This window comes from Tyto alba, unplaced genomic scaffold, assembly GCF_018691265.1.
Source record: "Tyto alba isolate M040663 unplaced genomic scaffold, T.alba_DEE_v4.0 Super-Scaffold_22, whole genome shotgun sequence".
NCBI lineage: Eukaryota > Metazoa > Chordata > Aves > Strigiformes > Tytonidae > Tyto > Tyto alba.
Window position 1 is genome coordinate 20,201,337 of NW_024881296.1, and position 27,204 is coordinate 20,228,540.

The window sequence follows — 27,204 nt, forward strand, 5'->3', positions numbered from 1 at the left end:
TAACTGCGGTGTATTCTTGTTCTCTCATAATATGCATGAAATATAGATTGTTACCTTTTAAAGAATGTATAAAATAACATATATGCTGTTTCATAAATTATACAAATAGAGAAACAAAATTACTCCATCCTATCTTTGTGACCTATTTTAAGTGTGTTGATGTGTTGCAAATTGTACAAAAAAAAAATTGCTAATTCTCCCTGCCTGCCCCTCCCTTGCCTGGCCCTTTATGAGATACATATCTGATGTTTAGAAGGATTTCTCAATGCCATTTAAAGTCCAGCCTGGTTTTTGTTGTTATTGTTGTTGGGGTTTTTTTGTTGTTGCTTTGTTTTGTTTTCCTTATCCATAATTTTAAAATTTTGACTGTCATTAACAGATGATTACAATTAGATTCCTGGCTATAGCCATTTTATTAACAGGGTAGCAATCCTGCCTAGCAAAGCAGACATTTGAGACTGAGCAAGCCATGTTTCTGCCTCCAGTATATCTTAAAAGACCAACTGGCAGAGTGTTTCTGTGGGTGGCATAAACTCGCCTGTTAAAGTCATTTGGCTGGAATTCTTAGCAGTCTGGCTGATTGCTTGTAAGTGAGAAATTTAATGTTTTAGATTGCTGTTAGTCATTGTCAAGGAAAGCAGGGCTACTCCCAAGTAAATAAGGTCAGTGAAACGTAGGTATTGACTGGTTATTGGATGAGTGGGCAGCTGCTTGGAAGAACTAGACAGAATACAAATATACGTGGGCGGGAGGGAACTGTAGCAGGTAGTGCCTGGGGATATGTTGTTCCACTGCTGTGCATTGCCGTCCCTGCCTTCTCTCTCTGTGTAGGAATCAGCAAGGTCCCAGCTCTTTCTGAGGAGCTACTGTGGTACTGCAGTTCCCAACTGTTCATGCGTGTTGGTGTGCTCGGGGCTAGGGATTGAGAGGATGACTCGAGAGCTGCGTGCTGGATGCGCTGCGGGGAGGGGGTCTCCCTCAGAGTTGTGGTGTTACCTTTAAATTAAAATTTTAAACTTGATTAACCTCTTTTTCTTTGTCTCCACTGTAGGATGGGTCGCTGGGAAATATTGATGACCTGGCACAGCAGTACGCAGACTACTATAACACGTGCTTCACAGATGTGTGTGAGAGGATGGAAGAGCTGCGCAAACGGAGGGTTTCGCAAGACCTCGATATGGTATGTAGAGAAGTTATGACTTTATTAACAAATAATTGCCATTCATTTCCCAGATGAAGATATTTCAGCTTGAAGAGTTCTACCAAGGGAAATAACTCTGGTTCTGTTCAAGCGCACAAACATTTCAGCCAACTCAATTAAACACTTGGAAATTAGCAGGATTAGGGTTTTTTCTACGTATTTCTTAGGATTCATTAAGCCTTGGAGTCTGCTTTTCTTAGTTCTTTAATTAGAGTACTATTTGCTTGCAAACCTCAATTCTTGGAGGCAAGAGAGTGTCTGATGAAAGTGTCGTTGCCTTGCTCCAAGACGCTCAAAGTGTGAGCAGAACAAAACTGTGTGCTGTTTTTCAGTTGCACTGTGCAAACTGTTAAAGTACCGCTTCTCAGAATTCCGAGGTGCCAAATACTGTTTTCAGGCTCCCAAATGTAAGTAATCTTAAATTTTGTGAACCCTTTTCCTTTATTATGCATTCCAGAACCTGTAGCAGGGGACATTGAGTCCTTCAGGCTGGAAGGGACCTCAGGAGGTCTCTAATTCAACCTTTAACTGAAAACAGTATCAACACTGAATTCAAACTAGGTCTTTATCTGAGTTTGAAGACCTCCAAGGATGGAGGCTTTGCAGCCTCTCTGAACAACCTGTTGCAGTGCTTCACTGTCTTTATAATAAACTTTTCTTTTTTCCTGATATTCTATGAGATACTCCCCATGGCAATTTACACCTGTTGTCTGTTTTCCTCGTGCCATGCACCGCTGTGAAGAACCAGGCTCCATCTTTTCGATAACCTCCCCATAGCTACCAGCAGGCTGCTGGTAGGTCTCCTCGAAGCTGTCTTTTCTCCAAGCTGAATCTCCCAGCTCATCTTGTACGTCAAGGGCTCGAGTGCTCAAGCACTTTGGTGGCCCTCCCTTGGACTTACTCAAGTTTATCAATGCCTGCCTAGCATGCAGGACTGCAGAACCAGAGGTGGTGATCTAAGAATAGCCTGACAGGTTCCAGGGAAAGGGGGAGAATCGCTTCCTTCGATCTTCTGGCTACACTGCTGTTGACATGAGGTGGGATGCTGCTGGCTTATGCTAAGCCTGGTGTCCCCCATGCCTTTTCTGCAGAGCAGGCTGGCCCAGCCAGCCAGTGCCCAGCCTGTGCCGGTGCATGAGCTTGCTCCTCAGAAGAAGGACTTTGCATTTGTCCAAGTTGAATTTCATGAGGTTCCTGCCAGGCCACTCTGAATGGCAGCCCTGCCGTTAAGTGCACTAACTACAGCCTGAGGTAGGCATCTTCCATTACCGGGGGTGCCCTGTACTTCCTCCTCAGGTACCTAACAGGATAGGCCCCTGCACTACTCTGCTTGTAACTGGCCTCTGAGTACAGCACGTTAAACGCTACTCTTAAGCCTAGTTAGCCAGTTTTCTACCCATTCAGTTGCAAAGACTCCTTGGGGAGTTCCACTTCATTCAAAACTAATCTATATGCAGGTCATCTCCATACCTCATTTTTGTTAGGTTTAAGAAGGAATCTCTTAGGAAACCTATCACAAAAACATGTGTTTTCACTTGTGGGACAATTTCCTTGCTGTCCTGTAACATTAGTAAATGTTTGTTGCTACTTAAGTTATGTATGTATTACTGGTTGTTGTGTATTCATGGCAAACTTCTTCCTTAGTTTTCATAACATTCATAAAGATCATCTGTGACAGAAAAAAGCTTTTAGGTCTGCTTTGTTAGGTCTTCAGTGTTAAGCTTGTGTTTCTCAACGGTGTCATATGTTTTTACACACAGACTTAACAGATATTTCTTTCAAGTCTTGTCTTGCAGAAAACAGGTTACCGAAAGAATTATTTTTTGGTCACTTTCGGTTTTGCTGTGTTGGTAACTTTTGTATAACACATATAGAAACTCATAACCAAAGTATGGTTAATACCTCTGCTGTGACAGAGCCAGCCATGGGATCTGATCACAATTCTGCAATCCCTCTACAAGATCAAATCCTTTAAGAGAAATCTGGGAGCTGAAGTTGTATAATTGTTTTCTACCTTTGCTTCCCCAGATCCTAGCACTGTCTAGCAACAGGAGTGGTTTGTGTCCTTTCTCTAGCAGCCCTACCTGATGATGTGGATTACTTAAGGCTACTTTCTCTCTCTTTGGTACTCCAGTGTAGTAACTGAGAGGCTTCTAGAGCTTGTATGGACCACAAACTTCAGTTATACAATAAGCAGCTGCAGGATCAAGGCAGAGAGAGTCATCTCTTCTGCCCCACTGAAGTTTAGTTCCTTCTTCATTTTTAAATGGAAAAAAAAAAAATCAAATATATTTTACAGATCTGTTGCTGCCAGAAAGTTCCAAGTGTTAAACAAAAGGTTACTGCAGGTTATCCCTTTGTAGACAGACCCTTGAGTCTTCTGTGCAAAGAAGCTGATGGCACAGAATCGCGGTTCTCGTGAAAACCCCCACACTCGGCATGCCTGGTATTCTGGGTATCTCTTGGCAGCAACAAAACCCCCTTTCCCTGGAGCTCTTGGAAGGCAGCTCCTGTGCTGGGTAATGAAGTGTGCCTTATGGCAGGAGAGGACTCCCTTCCATTTAGACAGATGGGCCTAATTTGGCTCCCTTGACTTCCGAAGATACAAAAGCCAGGCTGAGGAAATCCATGTGAGCTTAATTAACTCACATCAAAGGTGTAGGGCTTCCCGCTGGTTTAAATACATGTGAGCTAACCCAAGACAGACCAGTGAGTGATTCACTATGTCATTCTGGTTGAGAAAAGCTAAGTCAGAGAAAGTGGCTGTGTGAAAAGACATCCTGGAGATTCCTGTTCAGTGGCTCTCATTGAGTTCGCTCACTCTAGTAGTCCAGTGATGACTTCGTGAACTGTCAGGTTAGAGAGAAGTTATTTCAATTGAAAAATAAATTAGTGCTCATTTTTTGCTATGTCTGTCACCACTATAATACAGTTTCTGGATATCAGATAGCCATTCTGCTAATAACGCATGAGGCTGTAGGTATTAGCTCACTTCCACAAAAACAGTATCCAAATAGCGCTGACTGTAGCTGAAACTTGCTCTCATCAATAAGTAGACAGTAACAGGCAGACTTAGCTACACAGGGAGCAGGAAATGCCCATGTTGACTAGAATGCATTTTTAGTCTGATAGAGTAATATGCCTGTTTATAATCTGCTGTAGGAACAGAAGTTGGTTTAAACAGAAGAGCTGCTGAAGTGACTGTAAAAGTACTAGTGTGAAAGACCTAACAGAAGAGTGACTCATTTGTTGTGATGTTTTTTCCTCTATACAGCTCGAGGAAAGGAAGTGTATTTGCAGAGATCGTGAAATAGTGAATGGGGAGTAATGCTGGGGGAAATGCCAGCCTCAGAGCGTATCTCAGATGTGCTATGATAGCAAAATATATGCACCAAATAGCAAATACATGCAGCCCCAAAATTATTATGCACTGATATTATTGGGTTAGTCCAGTCTGGCTTTACTCTGCTGCACGTTGCTCTCCTAGCAGGGGTGAGGAGGGACAGTGCTGTCTATGTGCCATCTCTTCCCATCTTTGGTACTTCTGCTCCCTCCGCCTCCCCCAATGGTCTTCTCCTTCTCTTTAGCAAAGTGCTAGAACAGAGTAGAGCTGATATGCATGTAGTGCTAGTGCAAATTTCCAGGGGTTTGCTGGAGTGGTTACTGAATCATGAGAAGGGGCTACCATAGGATAAACCCAAACCCTGCACTGAGATCAGGTCTAAATGGGGAATAAGGTGGCGGAGGGGGGAGAGTCTCTGTTGACAGCTATCTAAAAGCTATGGATCCCATGTGCAAAAAATTTCATGAAGCAAAAGGCACTGGGATACATCTTTAGATTTTATAATCATGAAAGCTTAGGCAGTTAGCAGCTGTGATATAGCTGGGAGACTGTAGCTTGATTTCTGGATGGCAGTTCTGATTGTCTGCCTCTCAAATGCAGTATGAGTGATTGATAAATAATACGTAGTAGAAACATGAAAGGCCAAAGTTAAGTTTGGAGCTGTTTTTACTGAATGCTCTGAACAAAGAGTGGGTCACCCCAGGGGTTGAAACGTCCTCTAAAAGTTGTGCAGAGAGGCTGCATCAGGAGGAGCAATGTAATAACAAAGAAGTGCCTGAGCTGGCAGAGCTTTGCCAGGAACATGTATTTAGCGCTGGCTTGCACAGATTGCCCTTGGTAGCATGCCCACTGCAAGGACAGAAATATGAACTGTTTATTTCTGCTTCTGTACACTTTGAAATCATTTTAAGCTGTTTGGGAGCAAGTGTTGATATCTTGATTGTGTATTGTACTCTCTAATCAGCTCTCCAGCCTTTCCTATCAGACCACGGCCATTTCAGTCTAGATATCACGCTCTGGAGTTGAATTTTTTAAAAAATCATGTGGCAAAATTGTTTGGGAGAGCAGCATATCTTGTAACAAAACAGTAGCTGCAGATGGAGCTGAACACAGAGTATTTTTCCAAATGGTAGTGCCATCAAGGTTTGTTAGTTGTCCTTATCCACAATAACTGCTTTTTGCGTTTGGAATTTTGCCTCTGTTTTTGTAATGGAGAATGTGCTTGGGTTTGGACATTAATGTTTGTGAACAGCATGGGAGTTGCCGACATTTCCTAGCATTTGGCCTATTCCTGTGCGCCATGTGGTCTTTTGGCTGAGGAATAACTGCGGTTGGAGTAGGTGTAGTGGATTTTCAGGCCCATAATGGATGTATCACTGATAATATTGAACTGGACATCTGCTAAAATGCAGTTAAGGCCAGGAAAGTGACTCTGTGAGGATGGCACCTTGTTACTGCTCATATCTGCTTCCTTTCTGTCTGCAGGATCATATCTGCCTGGCTCACTGACAAAACCAGGTTCGCTTTGCCTGTCAGCAGGGCAGGACAGCACTGATACAGCTTTGAAAGAGCAAACTGCATTCTGTTGTCTCATCCATCACTGACAGTGGCCAGCTAACTGCTGCTGCCAAGATCTGTATTGTAGCTGATGATCTTGAAGTCAGCGAAGAGCTTGAGGTTTTCTGATGGATTCTGACGGCTGTGGTTGTGACACTGAAGTTGAACTAATATTTTTGATTTGTAAATAATGTAAATTTTAAATAAATACCACTGGAAAGCTATAAAGCACACCAGTATACCTTCCCCCCCCATTTAATTAATTTTCATGTGTAAAAGAGGAAGTGTTCAGAATTTCTCTGTATACATGGTGGTGAAGTACAGTGCATGTTTTTTGTGAACTGACTTGCCTAATCCTATGTGTTTTTACAGTACCAGCACATGTACACATGCAAAGTCAGAAAATTTAAATGAATGTAAAACCAACATAAGTTTCTTGCCTTGATGCCCAGTGTCTATGTAGTCTTCATAAGTCTTGGCTGTTCATGATTTTGAAAGATGCTCCATAACCTGTTGCTTGATTACAAAAGGAATTGACCATCTAGATACCATCATCATGTATAAATGGTGTGTGTCCAGAAAGGCTGAGTGGAGGAAAAGCGGCAAAAGTAAAGTAGTTAGTAATTTGAGTGATAATTAGGCTTTAACCTTTTTAGAGGTGTATTTGTCTAACACTGTACTGCTGGTTGGCAATACTGTAAGACTTCTTGAGAAACTAGCCAACCTTCACTGAAGGAGACTAAAATACCCAGAACTGTTGCAGTCAATGATGGATGTGTATTTAAGAATTCTCTCTGGTTGTTAGCCACCAAAGCTGGAGTTAGGATGCTGAACATCTTTGGAGTTTGCCTGTGCCTGCTCTATAGCTGGTTCTAGCCACGTCCGCTATTCTTTGCATCTTGCATACATTAAAATCTCAGGATTGTAAAATAGACTTCTTCCCTGATGTGAAATGATCAGCTCTGCTTTGCAAATGCAATACTGGCTGCTTTTACCTTTGTCCTGAAAGGACACCTCTATATCTTGCTGGAACAGGATCCCACTGTTTTGTTTTGTCTTGCTGGTTGCAAGAGGCCCTCCAAAGTATAAACAACATCTGAGTTGGATTAAAAAGGTATCTACAGCACAAAAAAAAAAAGAGCTGGAGAACACACAGATAAGACTTCCTAAATTTTGGAGAGTTTCCAGGTCTTATCAGGCAGACACACAAAAGTAAAAGTAGCAGTAAAAGACATGGACTTTCAAGCATTTAAGTTTATTTTTCTCCAGTATAGCTTGAAATAGAGGGGGTTTTGCCTGAATGAGGTGCATAAAGTAGATTTACATAGAAAATATGTAATAGACACTTACTATGTGTGCAATCTCAGTCTCTCAACATTTTTGGCTTTATCTTCTTAAGTTAAATTCATAGTAATTTTTTCATCATTAATGGAGCTTTTCAAAGGTAGACACAATGGAAATTCTGGAACAGATGGGCTATTTTTAGTGTCTCATGCATCACACACCAAGACAGCAAAGGCATTTAAATACAGAGCTAGCATTAAGCATGAAAATAAAGCAAGGCTTGTTCCATACACAGCAAAGTGAACACCATTCTTAAGCAGTTCTTAGTCCACTTAGTACTAGCAGACTAAGTAAAAATCTCTCAACTTTCTGTAAGCTAAGGATCTCCTGCAGTCTCACCACTGTTTTTGTTGGAAGCCCATTTATGAATAATCCCTTAAGCAAAATCTGTCTATTTATAGGCAGAGTTTATAGGCTGGAGACTCAGCAGACTGCACAACTATGGTGGTTTGTGGGTGACCTTGTCTTACTTTCATACTTTTGGAGGGTCTTTGCTGTTTGGAGCAGGATCTTCAGTTTAACACTTTCTGTCTTCTGAAAATGTTTGTATTTTTGGCAATGTCAGTGTTGTGGAAAGAACTGATTTTCAAAGGTATTTATTTTTTCTGAACTAGTAATATTGTTATGAATAAAACAGTATTTATGTTATAAATAGAAAAGATAACCCACTCTGGTAGTGACTGGTAATTGTGGAGGGCAGAAGTTCTCCATAGTGTTATAATTTTTTTTTCTAGCTGTTCTTAATCTTCTAGCATCATCTGTAGTGATTTTTCTTGTCCCTTTACATTCAGCAGGACTTTTACTTTGAACCTAAGATCAGTTGAATGTATTCTTACTGTGCTGTCCTTTTATCTTAGAAACAGCGTGTATCTACTGGAACTGACAGACTAGATTTATATTAACTCTGTGATCTAATCTCATTGGAGCCTGAGGACTTTGGAGGGAAGCAGGGAATTGGCTGACTAACTTCAGCTCCCTTTGTAGAATTTTTTTTTTTCCTTTCTCCCTTCTAAATTTAAAAATGACAGCATGATGTTGTACATTTCCATTTTTGCTATCTGGACCATTAGGTAAATTTCATTGCAAAGGAGACATTTGTTAAAAAAGAAAGCAAATTGTCATTTAAGAAGGTGCATCTCTGATGGGAGAAAATAAAAAAAAAAAAAACAACAGGGAAAAACAAAACTGGCAAACAAACAAACCCAAAACACCCAAACTCTGCAGTGAACAGTTTCTGTGATGTGCAGCCCAGCTTGCCATTCACATATTACTAGAAGAATTCCAAAATACCCAGCTAAGTGGCATTACTCTGGGAAGTAATATGTATTGGCTGGGTCAGAAGAGGGTCAGGCTTTTGTAACATGGTAGCAGCTAAGACAACAGAAGTAATCAACCTAGAAGGTATAATGTCTTGTATTTAGATTACTCCTCATTGCCCTTGTATAGTTTCCCCTTGACTCCCCAGGCAGCCTCTATGTACTTTCCTTCCATCTTCTAACCACTGCTTTCCAGTCCATCTATGTGTGCTGAAGATGACCAGCAGCAACTTCAGTTGTCAACTAACTGTTGCGCTAACTTGCACTTCTGAGTCCTTGGGTAGAGGAACATCACCACGGGTCCTTGAGGAATAGTTAGGATATTGCTCAAGACAGAAGTCTGAAGTATTCAAAAACCGAACTTGTAAGAACCGTAATAGCCTTGCAGGTCAACAGGGAAAACAAACAGGTCTTAATCAGAAATAAATCCAGAGCATGTTTTGATGAGAATGAGAAACACATCACAAGTATTTGTGGACATCTGGATGTGCTTTGGAATGTCTCTCAGCAGCAGAAGGACACTCCTCCAGCAAAGATGCCCAGAGGAAGGCAGGCCTCCATCTGTGAATTCAAAGGGGTTGATTTCTTTTTTTTCTTTTTGCCAGCCTGACCCTGCTCTTCATGATGTAGGTTCTGATGCTGCACAGCTACTCTCCTTTGATCTCTCCATGCTTTATCTTCTCTCAGTGTTGCGTAGGCTTCCTGTTTTGGCAGCATTGCCTGAAGCACGCAGAGAAATGCTCCATTTCAAACAAGATGGTCTGTGAATTTTGTGTTTGAAGGAGAACTCAAGCGGTTTGAAGAGATGTGATTGATCAATCTGTTTTCCACAAAATAATGAAAAGGTATAGCTATCAGCTGGAAACTCTTCTTCCTGACTCCCATATGTAGTATCCCTCTTGATTTATATTTATGTTTTCCCAAACAATTTAGGTTGCAGCTGCATCTTACATAAGGAAGCAAAGTAATTTGGGATTGCTACATCCAGATTTTCCCTGACTCTTTCTTTTCGGCTGTTCAAGCAAAGGCAATAATCCTGTAAAAATATACATATGAAAGTGAATGGGTAATACTTTGCAAAAGGATTCAATTTCAGTACTGTATCAGAGGGATAAATTTCTTGTATTGCTGGGCATGATGAACAAAATCAGTCATGGATTAGAAACTAATTAAACAAGAAAGACTTGAAATGATTAGCAAAATTTGGAATTAATGAGTTCCTTATGAAACACATACTTGTAGTTTTTTGTTTATGCCTGTTTCTTTTGCCTGTTGCTGTTGAAGTTCTTGGTAAGATGACAGTTACAATAATTTGGTTTAGGCTCTATGTGAAAATAATGTCAGTATGGTTGTGTACCCAGCCTCATTTTAAAAAAAAGGCAGTGTTTGCAGGAATAACATCTTATTAAATCAATGGATATAGCTGTGGAAAAATAGACAAGCGTTATGTAATATAAAGCTTTATTCACAAGCTATCCAGATAAATTAGGAAGATAAAAAAAGCTATCAATAGAAAAATCAAAATTTGGAAGCGTCATTTAATACAATCTAGGCTGATAAATTAAGCAGTATTTGGAAGAAGTCTATCTCCTTTTCACCTCCAATGGGAACACATTTTGGGTTTCAGTCAGCTTTCTGTCTTGGTGCATCCACAGACCCATTCAGGTTTCTCCTCTTTCTGGTATCCTAGCAAATGTTAAGCCATTGTTCAAGTCCATTTTGATAGAAGAGAGAGCTGTTAGTTTTGCAGCATGTGGGAGGTGCTACAAGTCATGCAAATGAGTAGTAAGAAGGAAGTCGGTCATCAGAGTAGCTTTATTATGTTCGTGTGGTTAACTATTGAAAGCCACATAATTGGAGCCTTCAGTTTCTAGCTGACACAGAAGCTCACAAAATAGTTTTATTTGTCATTTGTGTAGCGCTTTCCCCCCCTCAAAACCCTTTAAAAACATTAATTAGCCTTTGTTACATCCTTTGAGGTTGGTAATGCAATACCATTATCCCTATTTAGACTTCAAGTCCCTGAGATTCAGCTGCTGATGAAGATTTACCTATATAATTCCCTAATTCCTCTTCTGTAACTAAGTCTGCAACAGAGTAGCATGACATTTATAGTAAATTCAGAACAACTTAATAACAGACAGTGGCATTAGTCTGGGTCTACCCCAGTGTAGCTGTAAACAGATACTGGCCACAAGAGCTAATGAAGCTGTGCATGGGCAGTGATTGACAGACAATCCAGGTGACAATCCAGGCAAAAGCCTAAAGTCCAGTCCACTAGACCACACTTTAAGAAAAAACCCGAAAGTCAGATGCATCTTAAAATTGTGCCATACTGTGACAGTGTTCCTGATTTAGCATCTTTCAGAGAACTGTTGGATTTTCTTCTGGAGTACAGAGGTCTGGTGAAGAGTCTAGCTCTACTGGTCAGTAGCTCACTGCCAGCCATCTCTTCTCCCTACCATCTTGCCTCTACTTTAAATAACTGTCTGCCATATTCCAAGGATAATGTTAATATAAATGCAGGGGCAGAGAGTTGTGTTGCTTCACTGTGGAGCAAGCTCTGATTTCTTCAACAGTGCATCAGTTTCACTGGAAAAATGTCAATTGATGATGGCTGAAAAAAATAAGCTATTTCATTAGGCCCCAAACTAAGTATTTGATTTTGAACACCTGTGGGAAAGTATGAGAAATTAAGGTCATGGTGTGCATAGTAGGAGGTGGTGGTTTGATCCACTGGTGTAGAAAACCAAAGTTCTGTTCTCTCCTCTGCCTGAGGAAACTTGAACTTTTATCTCCTATCTCGAAGCAGAGTGCTCTGCAATTTAATATTCTGTAGTTGTCTTAACCTTATCTGTTGATCAACCCTATTGGCATATATAAACAGTTTCTGGTATAGCAATGAGAATACCAGTGTCTCATCTTCCAGGTAGGCATGTTTTCCACAAAGTTAGTGAATCTTCTTCACTTGCAGGCTAAATATTTTAAACAGATAAAACAGCTTTATTAGGAACAGAGTAGAAATATGAATCTCAGCCTACTGTGTTTTTTGCTCCTTTGTTATTATTTTACATGTTTCGGTTGCTTCGCATTGGAATGATACTCTAAAAAGAAGCCAAGCTGCTGACCCTCCAGAAAAATTTGAAGTTTTTGACTCCATAACTAGTTTGGATAACTTCTTGTTTGTAGGACAGACAGTAGAAGGCAAACTTACCTCCCTTGATCTCTTTGTTTATCTGTGGCCTCCCAGGTTAACAGCAAGACTAGAAATTTAGCTCAATGCTAGGCTGGATGAGCATTTCAGGTAACTTTGGTTTTCCTCCTTTGAACTGAGTTATGTTTAGCCTTAGTGGATTAGTTTTGCTGTGGCTATTGAATTGCAGGTGGTACCTGTAAACTTACACCTTTGCTCTTGAAATATACAGATGTCTTGTAGCAGTCATCCTAATTTGTTAAGAAATGTTCCTGTTCTTCAAACTTCCTTTAAACAGTGGAAATGGAAAACCACCATGATTTCCATCAACTATTAGACTTGTCTTTGGTAACGTGGGAATATGAAGTATCTCAGGAAGTTTTCCATAACTGAATGACAAGAGGTAGTTAGATATGGAACACGTTGTTAAAACACGTAGAAAAACAAATTAAATACATTCTTTTCAGTGTTTCACACTTTGGCTAATGCAAACATTTATTACAGAAGCTAAGTAGCCATGAATTTTTCTCGCTGAATTTTTGATCCAAAGAGAGTGAAGGAAGTTAAAAGGAAAGAAAGGTGAACGTAAATTCTGGTAACTGGACGTGCTCTTTGGAGTTTCCTGCTCAGTTTTTCCACTCTTGTAGGTTTTGTTGGGATACCTGGACTTTCTAGGCACAGGAGGTGATGAGTGCTGAGGGAAGGAGCGTCAGCGTTGGGGCAGTGAGGGAGGAATAAAGAATCCAGGAGAGTCTGGAGCAGGTACCCCAGGAGCTGGGACCTCTCACTGCGTTTGTCAGGCAGAAGCGGAAAGAAGGGAATGTGATCGTTGCTTTCTCACAAGGGTGAGGAGCAAAATGCTAGAAGATTCAGTGAGTAGGTCACTAGAAAACTAGGCTGGAGTAAAGAAAAACAGGTGATGCACCCTGGATGCAAGGAAAAAAAAAATGCTATGAAGCATTGAGCTATTTTGGTTTATGTGAGCCCTGAACTGTCCTCATTGATCAGGATACTGTAACAGTATAACATATTTAAAAATATGATAACAAGCAATAACAAACAAACAAAAAAATCCAGTAACGTAGCACAGCTTTGGTTATTTTAAGGCACTTTTAAAAAATGTTTCAATTCTGTTAAGAGAGCTGGAGTGGATGCCACAGCTTGCCAGAAACATCATCACTCAGCAACATGCTGTTTTTCCGTGAGTCTGTCATGGTCACTGGCTGTAATGCAGGCTCAATTTGATGAGGTATGAGATCAAAGGGGGAGATTTTGAATAGCAGTTTTGACCTTTTCATTATAGGTACTGCAGGAGAAGCGGTGAGCCACAGTCAAGGATCTGATTCCCACTACGATAGGTTGCTCTGAAACCTTGCAAGCTCCAAGACAAAATGAATGAGAAAAGAGAAATAAGATGATAGAAAAAGAGTCATGGAAAGGTTGAACAGTTTCTTTATAGACTGTTTTATATACCTGAAAGCAGCTAAGGGAGAAAAGATAAAATTGAAGTTAGCCATATCTTAGTCCATCTTCACAAAATGACAGGACAACTTAAAACTGTTAATTCTTAAGAATAATCTGCACAAGTTTGGTGAAAAACTAAGATCCTAGAATACAAAAGGTCTTTATTGCATTACAGCCTCCTTTGGAGCAATAGCAGGGTATGAATATCCCTAGGGTTTCCATATTTAATGTCTTATACTCTTAAAAATCAAAAACTAGAAATGTCTTTGACCATAGTTAAGGCAGCGAATGCAGAAGAAAGTAGGAAGATGTTTTAGCTGAGTGATAGTGAAAACCTAAGGTCCATAATGAAGTTTAAGGAGATGGGCATTTTGCCAAATGTCACTTTCATGGGAAGCATTGCAAAGTATGGTAGGAAATGCTCAGTTTTCTTCTATGTCCATGCTACAAGGAACAGGAAATACTGTTTTCTCTAAATAGTCAAATACAATTGATCTTCTTTTCTTAGTAGTGATGCATTAAGATTCTTCTGACTCAAATTACTCAGATTTCGAAAACAAGAATTATTCAGTAGTGGCCTTTGACAGTAAAAGAAGTACAGTTAAGGCAAGACATCACAATTTGCTCTTAAGATAATTTGGCTTACAGCAAATTACCTGTTGTGTGTCCTTTCAGCCTTTGACAAAAATAGCTTCTTTAATTGTTCTCTATTGAATCTTGGGGTCCTCCTAGCACTGAAGAACATTTTATCATTATCTTTGAGATAGTCAGAGGTGATTCCTTTGAAAGGATATTTCTAGTTGCACAGTAGCAGCTGCTGAACTGTGCTTCAAGTATGAAAGCTTTCATTAGAGATTATTACAGCATTTTTCAAATCTGTACCTGTAAGCTTATTGACTCTCTTAAAAAGCTAGCATTCTGGAAATTTTTTTCATTATCTCTGGGGTGTGGAGTTGGTTGGGGTGTTTTTTTACACCCATTTCCGTCTATAATTTTATGGCCACAGTCCTTTTTCACCTTCTAGCAGACCTGAATACAGGAATATAGTATTTTCTGTATCAGATCACAACAGTTTTTCAGGACCTGAGGCCTAACAATTTCCTTCTTAAAAAAAAATAATCTGAATTTAATCTTATACAGAAGATAGGGCCATTCTGTTTCTTATTGCTAATGCAATTCCCTCTGGTCTTTGTTACCTGAGGGACACCTTGGAAGTTATCAGCTTCATTTACTTGCAGGGAGAGACACTTTGTCAATGAGTAAAACCTAAAAATTTGGTGGCAACATTCATGTTATTCCTTTTCTATATGAACACATATTCTGCTGTGGCAATGCAGAAAAGCTTACCCCATATCATGCAGAATCTTGCATTATTCATATCCCAAACCCACCCAAAATGGAATGATACAAGATGAACTGTGTCTTGTCTTGCTTCTTTGACTGGAGGGAAATGGCACATTTCACTTAACACCTAATAGGAACAGCAAAAGAGATTTGAAAAGCTAAAAGGATGTCACATAAGTTGGTCTTTCAACTGTCTGAAAAGTAGAATGAAAATGAAATTGAGGCTTCTTGTGAACAATTGTGACTCATGAGTGTTTAATGTAATTTTAATAGCTTCTTTTAATAAAGTGGCCTATTTAGAAGTTTTTAAGGAACCTGTTGACTGTCCATGCCTCCAGATTTGTTGGAGTTCGGTATCTGTAATAAGGGTGTGCAAAAATTCATCCTATGTATCATACTAAGAAAATTAACTTGTCATGAATCATGCTGCTTATCCTGGTGTCAGTAGCTGCTGTTGCTCGTCTGAGGACTGGATAGATGAGCAAGATTTACAGAAGTTGGACCTGTTTCTTAACATGGTTCATTACCTTCAGAACATGGTAAACCCTTTTGAGTAACAATTTATAAGCCTGAAGAAAGTGATTATACGTACAAAGTTTCTTGAAACATAAACATGTCTCTTTGTACCCCCTTCTGTTATCAGCAGCTTCAGAACGACTTAGATGCAGTTATGTTTAGTGGCAAGATCTGTTCAAAATGGAGAAATGTCATGGACTATTACCATGCGTTAGGCATTTATACTGTCCTAAAAGGTTTTTATCTCTAGATTTGAGCATAAGACTTTTATTTCCACTACTGTTACAGAGCTGCTAATTGGCAGATGAAAGGTTTTGATTACCAACACTGGATTTGTCATCCTCTTTCCCAGAGCAGATGTAGGATAAAATACCTGAGGAAGCTGTGTTGTTCCAGAATTATCACATATCTATCCCTCAGTGATAGTTCAGGTTGTGGCTCTGTACTGCCTTGTTAAAGGAGACTCAAGGCTATGTGAGAAGACTATCTTTTATTTGTAATAACTCTCCTTTCATGACACCATCTTTATTCTCAAGGCTGTTCTTCTTACTAGTCCCTATCATCATCTTATTCCATCCCTTCCCTTAGCAGCTCAGCCTATGCCCTCCCGCCTTCATCTCACTCCCCTCATGCATCTTTTCAAAGCTTGACAACCTTTTCTCTCTTTAGTATTCAGAGTAGAAGAGTCCTTGCAGCACCCTTTCTCCATTCACTTAGTCCCATATGCTTCATTTTCTCTTTTCCTTGAGTGCCTCCTACACCATACTTTCCTTTCTCCCTTCCATGTTCCTTATTCTTTCTCATACTTGCCTCCCCAAGTTGGATGTTGCTACCTCATGGAGAGCAGGAGCTTTGTGAAAGCATCTATGCTACTCCTGCAGAATAGCAGTGGAAAGAATGTAAAAGATCAGAAATCTGTGCAAAAACATTCCCTTGAAGACTCATAAGTTGAGGATGGTGCAAATGTAAAATGTCTCATGAAACACAAAATAAATGAAGTGTTAATCTGGTGTTTTATGCTCTTCTTCTTCCAGTTTTGGATTAAACATGACTGGAAGCAGTCTTCCTCTCAACCACACCAGATTAAGGTTGCAACACCTGCTGCGGTATAAAGTTGCCTGTTACTGCAAATGGAGGAGTGGAAATTCTCTTTGTAGTTATGTGTGAAATGTACAAAACAGAAGTAAAACACGATTATAGCAAGATCTGGTTTTTTTTGGTTTTGTTTTGTTTTGGTTTTTTTTTTTTTTGTGGTCAAGATGGGTTACCAAACATATACTTCATGAAATTTACCCTGGCTTCATTTTATAATGTTGAGAAATCACCTGGTGCATCCTTTGCCCCAAGACAGATTCAGCTCTGCTTATCTTTCTTGACAGATGTTGATCTGAACTGTCCCAGCATGTTAATTCCACCGTCTCCCTAGGCAAAGTATCCTAGTGTGCATAGTCCTTACCTCTGAGTGTTTTAAATTCATATCTTAGACGTCTCTCCTTTACTTTTTCTGTCTTCAATGGATGCCAAAAATGTTCTTCACAGCAAGTTTTTTTTATATATTTATGAAGGGCATTATGTTCACACACCTCTTTTCTTCTCCTTTTTTTTTTTCCTCACAGGTTAAACTGCTAACTTTCAACACCACCTTTTTTTAGACCATTCACAAATATAACTGTTTATTTTTCTGGACTCTGTTCAATTTGCTCTCCCTTTTTTTGAATAAGACTACCAGAAACTGAGCATGTGACTGCACCTGAGGTCTTAGCAGGTCTGACTAGAGCATGAGAGTTGGTAGCACACCATTACCTTGTTTATATTTGTAATACAATGATGGTTCTTTATACTACAGCATGACACTAAGACTTATGCTTAGTTTATGATTCACGGTAATCCCTACATTCTTTTTTTGCCAACCTGTTAGCTCTCCAGATGTTCCCCACCCTGGATCTCATTGTCTTGGTAATTCTGTTTAAATGCAGTACCTTTCAGTTCTCCGTATTGAATAGCATCTGATTTCCAAACATTAGGCCCAAATAACCTGCTTTTTCATCAGTTATTTCCCTAGCAGTGGTGGTGGATTGACATGTTTGCTTTTCTAGAATGGAGCCTTGTATGAAAACAACCTTTGTTTGTGTAATGGATAATGACAGTACCTTCCAGCCCTTTGCTCCTTGGTAACAGGAGTAGACAACAGTCTCTCTTTGCACCTTTCTTGTTTAATCTATCAGCAGACATCAAACATATATTTATTGATCTAACATGTATATGTGTGTATACATTAAAAAAAATACATATGTGTATATGTATCTTGATCACACTGGCTTTTCCAAAAATTAGGCAAGGTTCTGGGCTCGCAGTTTTTAATGGAGCCAATCCCATTATGTGCTCTCTTAGTCGTCTTAATTGATGTAGATATTTCTTCAATTCCTTCTGAAAAGCACGTGCTGCTGTGGATGCTTGTGGGAAGGGGTCAGTCTGTATGTAAGAGTAATAGTGAAGGGTACTGAGAAACCCCTGTATTTACATGTGACCTTGCAAAAAGATGGGAGAGAACTTAATCTGTCTCAACACTGAGGCCATGTGCAAAATGCTAAATAATTTATTTGATGCAAATTATATTCTGTGGATTGATTTGGTAAATACTTCCTATGTAGAAACTTCTTGCCATTCTCTCAAGTGGAGATACCAGTATTATGAAGTCATTTTATGCATAATGTCTTCTTTAGTCACTACTTACTGATTTCTGTAGTGTAGCCTTCCATATATTTAGTAATAAATGACTTGATCTTGAACCCCAAAGGCCTTATTTATTGCTTGCTACAGTAAAAAGAAAACAAGAGGTCAACTCAGGCCATAACACAACTGCTATCCAACCTTCCTTTCAATAGGACTGAGCTGTAAAAATAAGTGTTTATTGCTTTTTCTCAATTTATGTAATATACCAGCTATTTTGTATATGCTTTTAAATTTTCCTGGGATGTTCACAAACCAAACACAGTTGCATTCCTCCCCTGACTGATGACACTGAAATCAAATGACAAAATATATTGCATAGACTTACAATTATATAACTGTTTTGTAGAAAAAAAAAAAAAAAGTGTAACTTGTTTCCCATTGTCAGACATTCTGTTGTTCTATGGAATTTTATTTTTAAATCCTGATTTATTTTTTATTGCTTTAAAAATAATATCCCGAACACCTCTTATGGTGGGGAAAACGATTGGTTTTAGTATAGGTGTTTGTCTGCCACGTTCTTAGTTCACAGACTATTTTATGATCTGGCTTTCATTAATATGAAATAGTACCCTATTCACAGACACTCCTTCTGAAATTACGTTCACGTTCCTCTCTCCCTCCCCATTTCTGTGGAAAATAAACATTCTTCATCAAGAAAAAGTGTAAAACCACACAGGAAGGGAGACTTTTGCGGTGCTCACTTGTTTGTTTGCAAAAAATTCATTTCAGAAGTGCAAGCTAAGAAGATTAAGAAACCATCATGCAAAACAGCTTCTGTCCTTCACCATCATCATGACATGTTTCTGAAACACATTTTCAGGTTGTGGATTATGACTGCCCTGAAAAGGACAAACTGTATCTATAACACTGTCAGGAGTTACTTTGGTTGTGCCATGGTATTACTGTGTATGCAGGCAGATTATTGTTACATGCGGTTTGCGTCTGTGCATTGCACAAAAGTGGATGCTAAAATACCCATGTTATAGATGGTTGAACAGAGGCATACAGAAGTTAAGCAATTTGTTGGAAGTATTTGTTTTTGAACCAGCACCTCTTGACAATGTGCATGCTCTTGATTGAATGTGGGTCAGGCCTGCGATGGGACAGGGACTAGATCTGACTAATGACAAATGATGCTTCTCCAGCGACACTGAGAAACAGCACAGCAAACGGGTGTTCCTGGTGTTTGGCATACAGAATGTTCTGAATTTTGACAGCTGACTGTGGACCGCTTCTGGATTTTCATTTGCCAAGATAAATTTTCTCAAAATTGCAAGAAAATTAATTAAGCTTGTAAGTGTTGAATGTAGCAATGGTCAGAGAATGAACTTGGTAAAAATTTCAGGACATTCATTCAGATGTATGTGAAAGGCTGTCCAAGTGCAGAAAGCAACAGTCTCCCAGGGAACATAAACTAGCATTTGAAAGAGTTGCAACAAAATTTAAGGCTGTTCTGTTTAAGAGAGGCTAGGTCAGAAATAGAAGAGGAAAAAAAAAAAGGTAGTATATTCATAGTGCTGTCCCTTCAATCTAGAAAAGCTAATATGCTTGTGCAGTTGGGAGATATTTTTCTGGAGGAGCAGAAAGCACACTCTCTGGATGGTTCCCATTTTTCATTAATACATGGCAGATGGAGCTTAAGTCTCCTTTGCATTGCTAGATGAGGACCTTATCTTAAGCAGTCAGCAAGACAGTGCTGATAATACAAAAACATTTGCGTTTACTGTGAAATTGGCATTTAGCAACAGTTACATTATGGCTACAGAGGGAATTTATGGAGACCATAAATAGATTGGCTTAATTAGGGGCACAGTGCTAGCTGCTGACACATTCTCCTCAAAGTCTGCTTTGAGAGCACAATTACTAAATGTTTTTTTCAAAACAGGAAAAGTTTGAGGAAGAAAATTAAGTTGGATAATTCAGTTGGGCTTTTAATGCAAGTGGTAGAAGTATAGTCACAGCCCATGAAGTCTGCAGGGCTGTTTGTGTGTATATACAGAATCAAAGCCTGAGTTGACAAAGAGCAAATCATTAATTGCTGCATAGATCAAAATTATAACAGTAAGAGATGTTATCCCAACTTGGCACATGTGCTTTTAATAAAGCAGGGCAAATCGAGAGGAATGAGTTTTCAGGGAATTGGATTGTCATAAAAAAAGAAGTTATACTCTTTTGTTCCCTCCCATTTATTTTTTCAAATGGTTGTTTACTCTAAAAATTAAAGACCTGACAATAGCCATGCAGTTACATAAGGTAGGGTGAGCTATTTAACCTATTCAACAAGGCTTTATCTGTTTGCCAGGGCCTTTGCCAACTTTTCTTTCACAAAGCGTATTTGTAAAACAGCTGCTCTCTGCCTGTGTTGTCTCTTTCTGTCTTCTTGGACCCCTAGAGATAGCTACCCCTACCTTTAGTGATCAAGTTTAATTAAAATTTAGTACGTCTAATAAAAATACATAGGCAGAAACAAATACACAGGCAGAAACACTGTATACACACCTCTATAAGAATATGGAGAGAGGGGTTTGTCTGGGATTGAGTGGGAGATAGTCACAGAGCGTTTTGTGGTTATTTTCTCACAGTCATCTTGCTGATGGTCTTCAGGGCTGGTTTTGGAAATGGGATGGTTGCAGTATCAGAGCCCCCTTGGGCAACCGGCTGCGCACCATGGGCTGGGTTGAGACTGCATGTGTTGCTGGCCATCAGCTCCAAACACAGGGTAACAAAGGGAGATGCACGCTCTAATTCCAGTTATTTATACCTCTGTACGCCTTTTCTGAGGTGTTCAGTCAGCTTCACAGAATCTTTGATAAAGCCATGAAGTATAGCAGGTAAGAATTCTTGTTTCCAGACAACTATATTGAGACACAAAGGGTTTAAGTAACTTCCTTGAGATAATATAGGAAGCCAGTAGCAGAACTGGAAGAGGGGCTGAGTATTTTTAATGTCCAGATTTCTCTCTTACTGTTTTGAAAATTCCATTCACAGAAGGCGAGAAAGGAGGTGCTTTAGTTTCTGTGCTGTGTTTGTGGTGGGTTTGGGTTCCCACCTCCCAGAAGATGTGCTTTTTATCTTTGTAACAAATCATTCTCCATATTGTCTTGAGGCATTGTAGGAGACATGTTACAAATGTTTTTGAGAATTTGAGGCAGAACAGGCACCAGTAACAGCTACCTTTTTACTTTTTTTGATCTGATACCCTGGGTAATTCTAGTTTAGTCTCCTAAATCCTGGAGAGGCTTGTTCAGAGTATTTGGAGCCAGAACACATGAAAATAACAGAGAGGAATCTTTTTTTTTTCTTGTAGGTTCGCTAGATGAACCTGCCATAGAGTCACTCAATGCTGCATTGAACTGGTTTATTGCAAGAGGAGCAGTAGGTGTGAGGAGCCTTGCTGTCCATTGGAAAACCACAGCACTCTGAGTAATGTCAAGCATAATCTACAGATATATCAGCACTGTGCTGCTGATTTTGTCTCAAGCTGTTTCCCTTCAGGGAGCACCATCTTCTGAAGTAGTCTCCTGTGTGTTTGGGCTCTGCGCCGTATTCTCTTCCGACCATCACACCATGCTCTTCCCAGTTTTGCCTGTGGAGCTGCTGATCCGCTGTTCAGCAGTACAAATGAGAGTTCAAAGCAGTATGACAGACGTGAACCCAGTGGCTATCCTGGTGGGAGGTACAGTCTCAAGGTTGAGTAGGTTTTGGTTTAATTTTTCTCTTTCTGGGAATAACAGGGCATTGTGTGTTTCATGGTCACCACATAAATCACTTCTCTAAACGTGTAGCTGTGGAAAAATCCCTTGGGAGCAGGTCCCACAGAGACGAGGACAGTGTATAGTAAAAACAGCTCTAAAAAGCAAATATTTTGCTTGAGGCAGTATAAAGTACAAAATATGCAAAAGAAAACTCGAGGAGACTCTTTTCCTCTTTGAAGACTTTTACTTTCCTTTCCCTAATGTGGAGGACATCAAAATTTATGGCTTGTAGTATGCCCAGAATTAGAGAGATGGGAGACACAGTTGGAAAGCGAGAAACAGGCTCAAATTAGCCTTGCATGCCAGCTTCTAAAATTGCCGTGGTCTTTCTGTAACTCCTCCTATTTTACACAGACTGCTAACCAAAACAGTTTCACTATTTTCAAGCTTGTTGAAAATAATGTTTACAAGTACATTTGTAGCTACCAAGGCACTGATTTTCAAGATATTAAAGCAAACAGATCATTCGTTTTTCATTCTGACCAGCTAACACTTTTCAGTAAACTGCAAAATGTCTTTTTTGTCCTCTAACACTGAGACTTGAAGTGATAGAAGGGGATGGTATAAAAGACAAGCATTTGCCGGTGCTAGAGAAGCCAAGGACGTGCAAAGAAAACAGAATAATTTAGTAGCAAATAGGCAAAGGCCATGAAGAACAGTTTTTACAGCAGATATCTTGCATAGCCAGCAAAAGGACTGGAGTGGGAGTGATCTACTGAAATAACCTCATGTTTTAGAACCTAGACAATAGTAGCAGCATTTTGAATCTTTGCAGGCACTTTGAGGCTTTGTCAAAGTGGGCAGCTGCAGAAGAATTGTGATAATCCATTCAATCCACACCTTCTGAAAAATGCAATGTTGTGTTGTTGAAATTGTTTCTTAATTAGATGTGAGGGGTACTGAAGGAGTGAGCAAACAAAACTGTTAATAGAAAAAGTTGATAATTGAGTATGTAATTAATAGTGTCTAATTCAAGGTGACAAGTGGGAGACAATTTAGTTATTGTTTAAAAAGTGTAAAGATAAAGATCGTGTCAAATCAATGCCCTCACCTTGTTTAAGATTAAATTTTGGCATTTTAAAGTTCTAGCGAGCTACATGTGATTTGAAAATGCTTCTGTTTCAGTATGTATGCTTGCCATGCATTTTTTTTTTTTTACCAAGAAGATAGAATTGAGTAATTTTCAAGGACAGGGAAACACAAGAAAGAAGTTAGTCATGAGTACAAGTATAATTTATCTGGTCTGGTGTCATCATGTACTTTGGAAAAAGTTAACAGCAAACGGTGGATTGATTTTCAGGGGTTTTTTTCTTCTCTATTTGAAGCATTGTTTTGAATCAGCAATTCATCTGGTTTTGGCATTGCAATTTTGTCAAGATTTGGAGCTTGTTTTCAGAAGTGCAGAGTACCAGTAGGTCTTTGATGCCTAAGGAATTATGTTACATTCACTTTTGCAATTTAGTGGTCATAGGAGCCCTCACAGAATTTCAATGTGTGAGGATTTGGATGCACTTATGAGGAGTGGTGAATAATGAAACTGGCTTCAGGTAGTCTCCCTGCCATTGTTTCAACCCCCACTCTCTCCTAGCATTGACCAGTTTCCACCCTCTTGTCTTCTTTCCTCTTGTGATCCAGTGAACTGACAAAGAGCAGCCACTGGATATGCTTGGACAGTGAGTGATTTACCCTTCTTTCCAGATTAAAAAAGATCTGTCTATCCTCTGAAGTCTTGGTTAGTTATGTAGAAACTGCAGTTTATGTATTGTGAAACCTGAAAGCTGCACTTTCTACAGGAGCTGCAATCTCATGTAATGAAAAATGAAGGTATCCTGTATTATCTACTAACTTCTCTTACTGCATGTGCCCTATCCTGTGGGTTCGGGACTTCTTCCAGTAAAGCATGCAAAAACAAGCCAAAGTTTAAACATAAAAGTGCTGTTGTCAGGCATGTGCTTAAATGCTTTGTTGTCCTAACCCCTCAATTTCTCTGAAAGATGATATTAAAATATATCTATAAGAATGATAATATATTAAGCTGAATGAGGAACAGAGTAGAAAGACAGGAAAGATAACTTGATGCTGAACTGCAGTGTGTCTCCTTCTGGTTTGAAAGCCAGTGGAAATACATAAAACCATAGGGTTTTTAATAGAAGTAAGTAGCACCATGGGCACGTTCCAATAAACTTGATCTAATTCGTATAGTGGGACCTGTTGGTTTCTGTGAAAGCCTACTGTAGTATATGGGAGATTATTATGTAGTTTCAGCTACATTTACTGATGTACTATTTATTTCACTTGTTTTTAACAAAATATTATGTAATTGAAAACCTATTCTGTATCCATTGGCATGCACTTATCCACAGAGTGCACATAACCTTGAATAAGAGGCAGTATTATTGAGGAGAGTTTGTGTTAGAACTGGATCTGAAACAAGAAAAACTTTTAAAGAAATGGTGAGAGCCTCAGGCTGTTGTAACTAAACCCTGTTAGGGCCATAACCTGGAAAAAATCTCGAGGTACTAAGGGAATTCTGAGAAAAAAAAAAAAAAAAAAAAAAAAAAAGCTTTTGGTCATGACGTTTTGTTGCTGTTGTGATTAGAGCAGACTTGTTTCCAAGAAGCCAGGGCAGCTTTCCCTTTTGGAGACAGTTGAGCAGAGGAATTTGTACCATGGACACTCCCGTAACAGTGGCAGCACCTGCCCAAACAAGCAAGTCTTGGCTGCAAAACCCCAGGCATTTAGAAACTCTTGCAGGTGTCTGTACAGCTTAAATTTTACTTTGCTCAGATTTTCCTTACCACAGTAAATTAATTTAGTTGGAGGGCCTACCAGCAAACTGACTCATAACACTTACACAAAGACATTTGTGAAGATGGGATGTTTGGTCATTTGTTCACAGTGTTTTGCATGCGTAATTTATATTTGCTGGAGGAAAGATGAGACAAGACACAGCACGCTCCCTTCCTGCAGCAAACCCTTTGCTTGTTGCAGTCAGGCAGCTTGCAGTGCGCTTGCTCCATGGGCTTGCCAGCAATGACAAAGCAGCACTGAAAGTGCTTGGCAGCAGATTACTAACTGAAATTATTTGACATCAGTAGATTTTTCCCAGTTTAACGCTTTTGACTGACATTTGGTTTAGATTGTAATTGAGAGTTGTTATCACTCATAGAAACACTCCAGCGTCATTAAGAAGCAACAAGGTCTCTAGACTTGTAGGTCTGAGTTATTAGATGTTCATGAGTTTTATGTTTCGTTGTACCTTTGCTACTGCCTTTCTCTTTGAGCGGTTTGTGCAGTTGGTTAGGTTTTTTAATGGTTTTGCTGATGGTTCTTTATCTGTCTCCAGGATGAGGTTTGGCTCAACTCTTCTTTACCTTGAGGATTGCAGTGTAGTCTGCTTTGCTCTTTTATTACATGTGCGTCCCAGCTGTCAACATCTTCTTTGTAGCTTCTAGTCTTGTGATTTATTTCATTGCCTGTAATATTTCATTTATCTTCAGGGCTTTTGGTGGGTTGATTTTGTCTATTTCTGTTAAATGTACACATCTGTTTAGAAGATGATTGGGAAGGCTTAGTTATATGAAGTAGGAGTCACGATGAAGCCTCAAGTTTCTGCAGCAAGGTGGTAAAAGATGGACTTTATATTGTCCTTAAATCAACTGGGCTTAATATGGAGCATACTTGCTCTAGCTGGCCTCCAGGGTTTCAAAGACATTTCTTGCATTTACAGTTGTAAGTGTCCTCCTTCCAATTATTTAGTTTTACAATTCTGCTGAGACATGGATGGCTGAGCCTACTCTGCAGCAGTACAGATGAGGCATACTCACTTAATTCACTAGTTTTACCTAGTTTGTCAGGCCATTCCTGTAACTTATGGCCAACTCTTGTGCTGCTGGATGGCCTGCATAAGCATGCTGTTCACAGCACTTAGCAAAGGGGCTGGGTAACAAAAATAGTTAATGGTTGCTGAGGGCTCTGTTTCATTTTATGTATGTTTGGAAGACAAATTAGAAAAATTCAAAGCAATGCATGTCAGCTTTTTTAATGTAATAACTTGACTACCTCTGGCTATAATACTCCTTTAATAGTAAAATAGGGCGATGAGTGGATAGGGTGAAGAAGAAGGTGCATAAGGAGTGCAAAGCTGTACAGGCTTTGCTGGAATGAAGCGTATGTGCTACTTCTACACACTGCATCACTGAAAAACTGTGGGTGGGTCTTGGAGTGTGAGTCTGCTCTGTGCCTGTGCTTCATTTGTTTCTGCATCGCCAATTCTGTGTGTCCTTAAAGTCAAGTGTGACCCACAGTCTGGTGGAGAGAAAGGCTAAAGTTGCAAGTGGAACTTGAAAAGAAGCTCATTGTAGTTGCCACTTCAGGAATAAAATGGTCTAAGCAGATGAATTGTGACTGCACAGGCAGAAAATGTTATGTGAGAGAATAATTTGTAAGGCCTTACTGGAGCACTCTTAATTCTTTGGTGAACAGTTGTGGATGATGATTGAAGATTATTTGCTTGGAGCAGTGGTGGCAGCTTTCTTTGCAGAATCCTCAGGTCTAAGTTTTCTGTGATTACTGAAGGACAGCTCTTTGCTGAGGTTCAAACACTTTGTCTCTAAGCAGTACGTAACAGTGCCATAATTATTTTTTCTCTGCAGATGTTCTTGGTTCTGAGTCTGTTCATAGTTCAGCAGTTGACCTTTTGTTTGGAAAAGACCCTGACTCAGTCTGTGATGGGATAACCATGTTGCATAAAAACACAGCAAGGCAAAGCAAAATCGTGCATTGCTGTCCTGCATTGGCCTGAAAGCAGTGGGATGCCCCTGGGCCGGAGGGAGCAGGAGTCAGCCCCGAGGATCACACAAGCCTGATGAGACTGTTCTGGTCCCCACTGTCCTCTCCTGGGGGAAAACCTCTGAGCTTCCTGATGTGAACAAAGGAAAAGATGAGCGTTCTACAGCTATTTGATGGATCCTCAGAATTGGGATTTGTTGCCCGTTAAGAATGAACCCCTTTTCTGCTGTCTGGCCAGTATGCCAGGGCAAAACCCACCTTCTATCCCAAGTGCTGGTTATATGGCAGGAGCCCACTTGTGCCTTTTCAGAACAGCTGAGCTTTGCAAGAAGTGGCTGGAGCTCTCAGCTGAGCTGGAGCCCAGCCCAACAGTGGGAGCTGTTAAGGGCATGATTCAAGCCTTTCATTTAACCCCTTACCAGCAGTTGTGCTGATTAGTATCAGAGCTGTCAGATGTCACTGTGGCACCATTACCCTTCAAAGCAAAAATTGCTACAGCAGTAATCCCACAGAGCACAGCTTCCATTTGCTGCACTGCCACTATGGGCCGTTACTGTTGACTACACCATCTATGGCATAAGAGTTTCTAGTCCAGTTTTACTTTAAATGTAAAGAGAAAATTAAGAATATCTCTATCAATAGTTACA

General features: G+C 39.8%; 1 protein-coding gene across 6 annotated transcripts in view; it reads left to right on the forward strand.

Annotated features, from left to right (window-relative positions):
- Window positions 1–27,204, forward strand: part of SASH1 (SAM and SH3 domain containing 1) — a 565,394-nt gene that overhangs the window by 464,716 nt on the left and 73,474 nt on the right. For all 6 annotated transcript variants that reach the window (XM_042795665.1, XM_042795667.1, XM_042795669.1 and 3 more), the window contains one exon: window positions 1,052–1,180. In XM_042795665.1, the coding sequence (XP_042651599.1) occupies window positions 1,052–1,180 (129 nt within the window). The remainder of the gene's footprint in view (window positions 1–1,051; window positions 1,181–27,204) is intronic.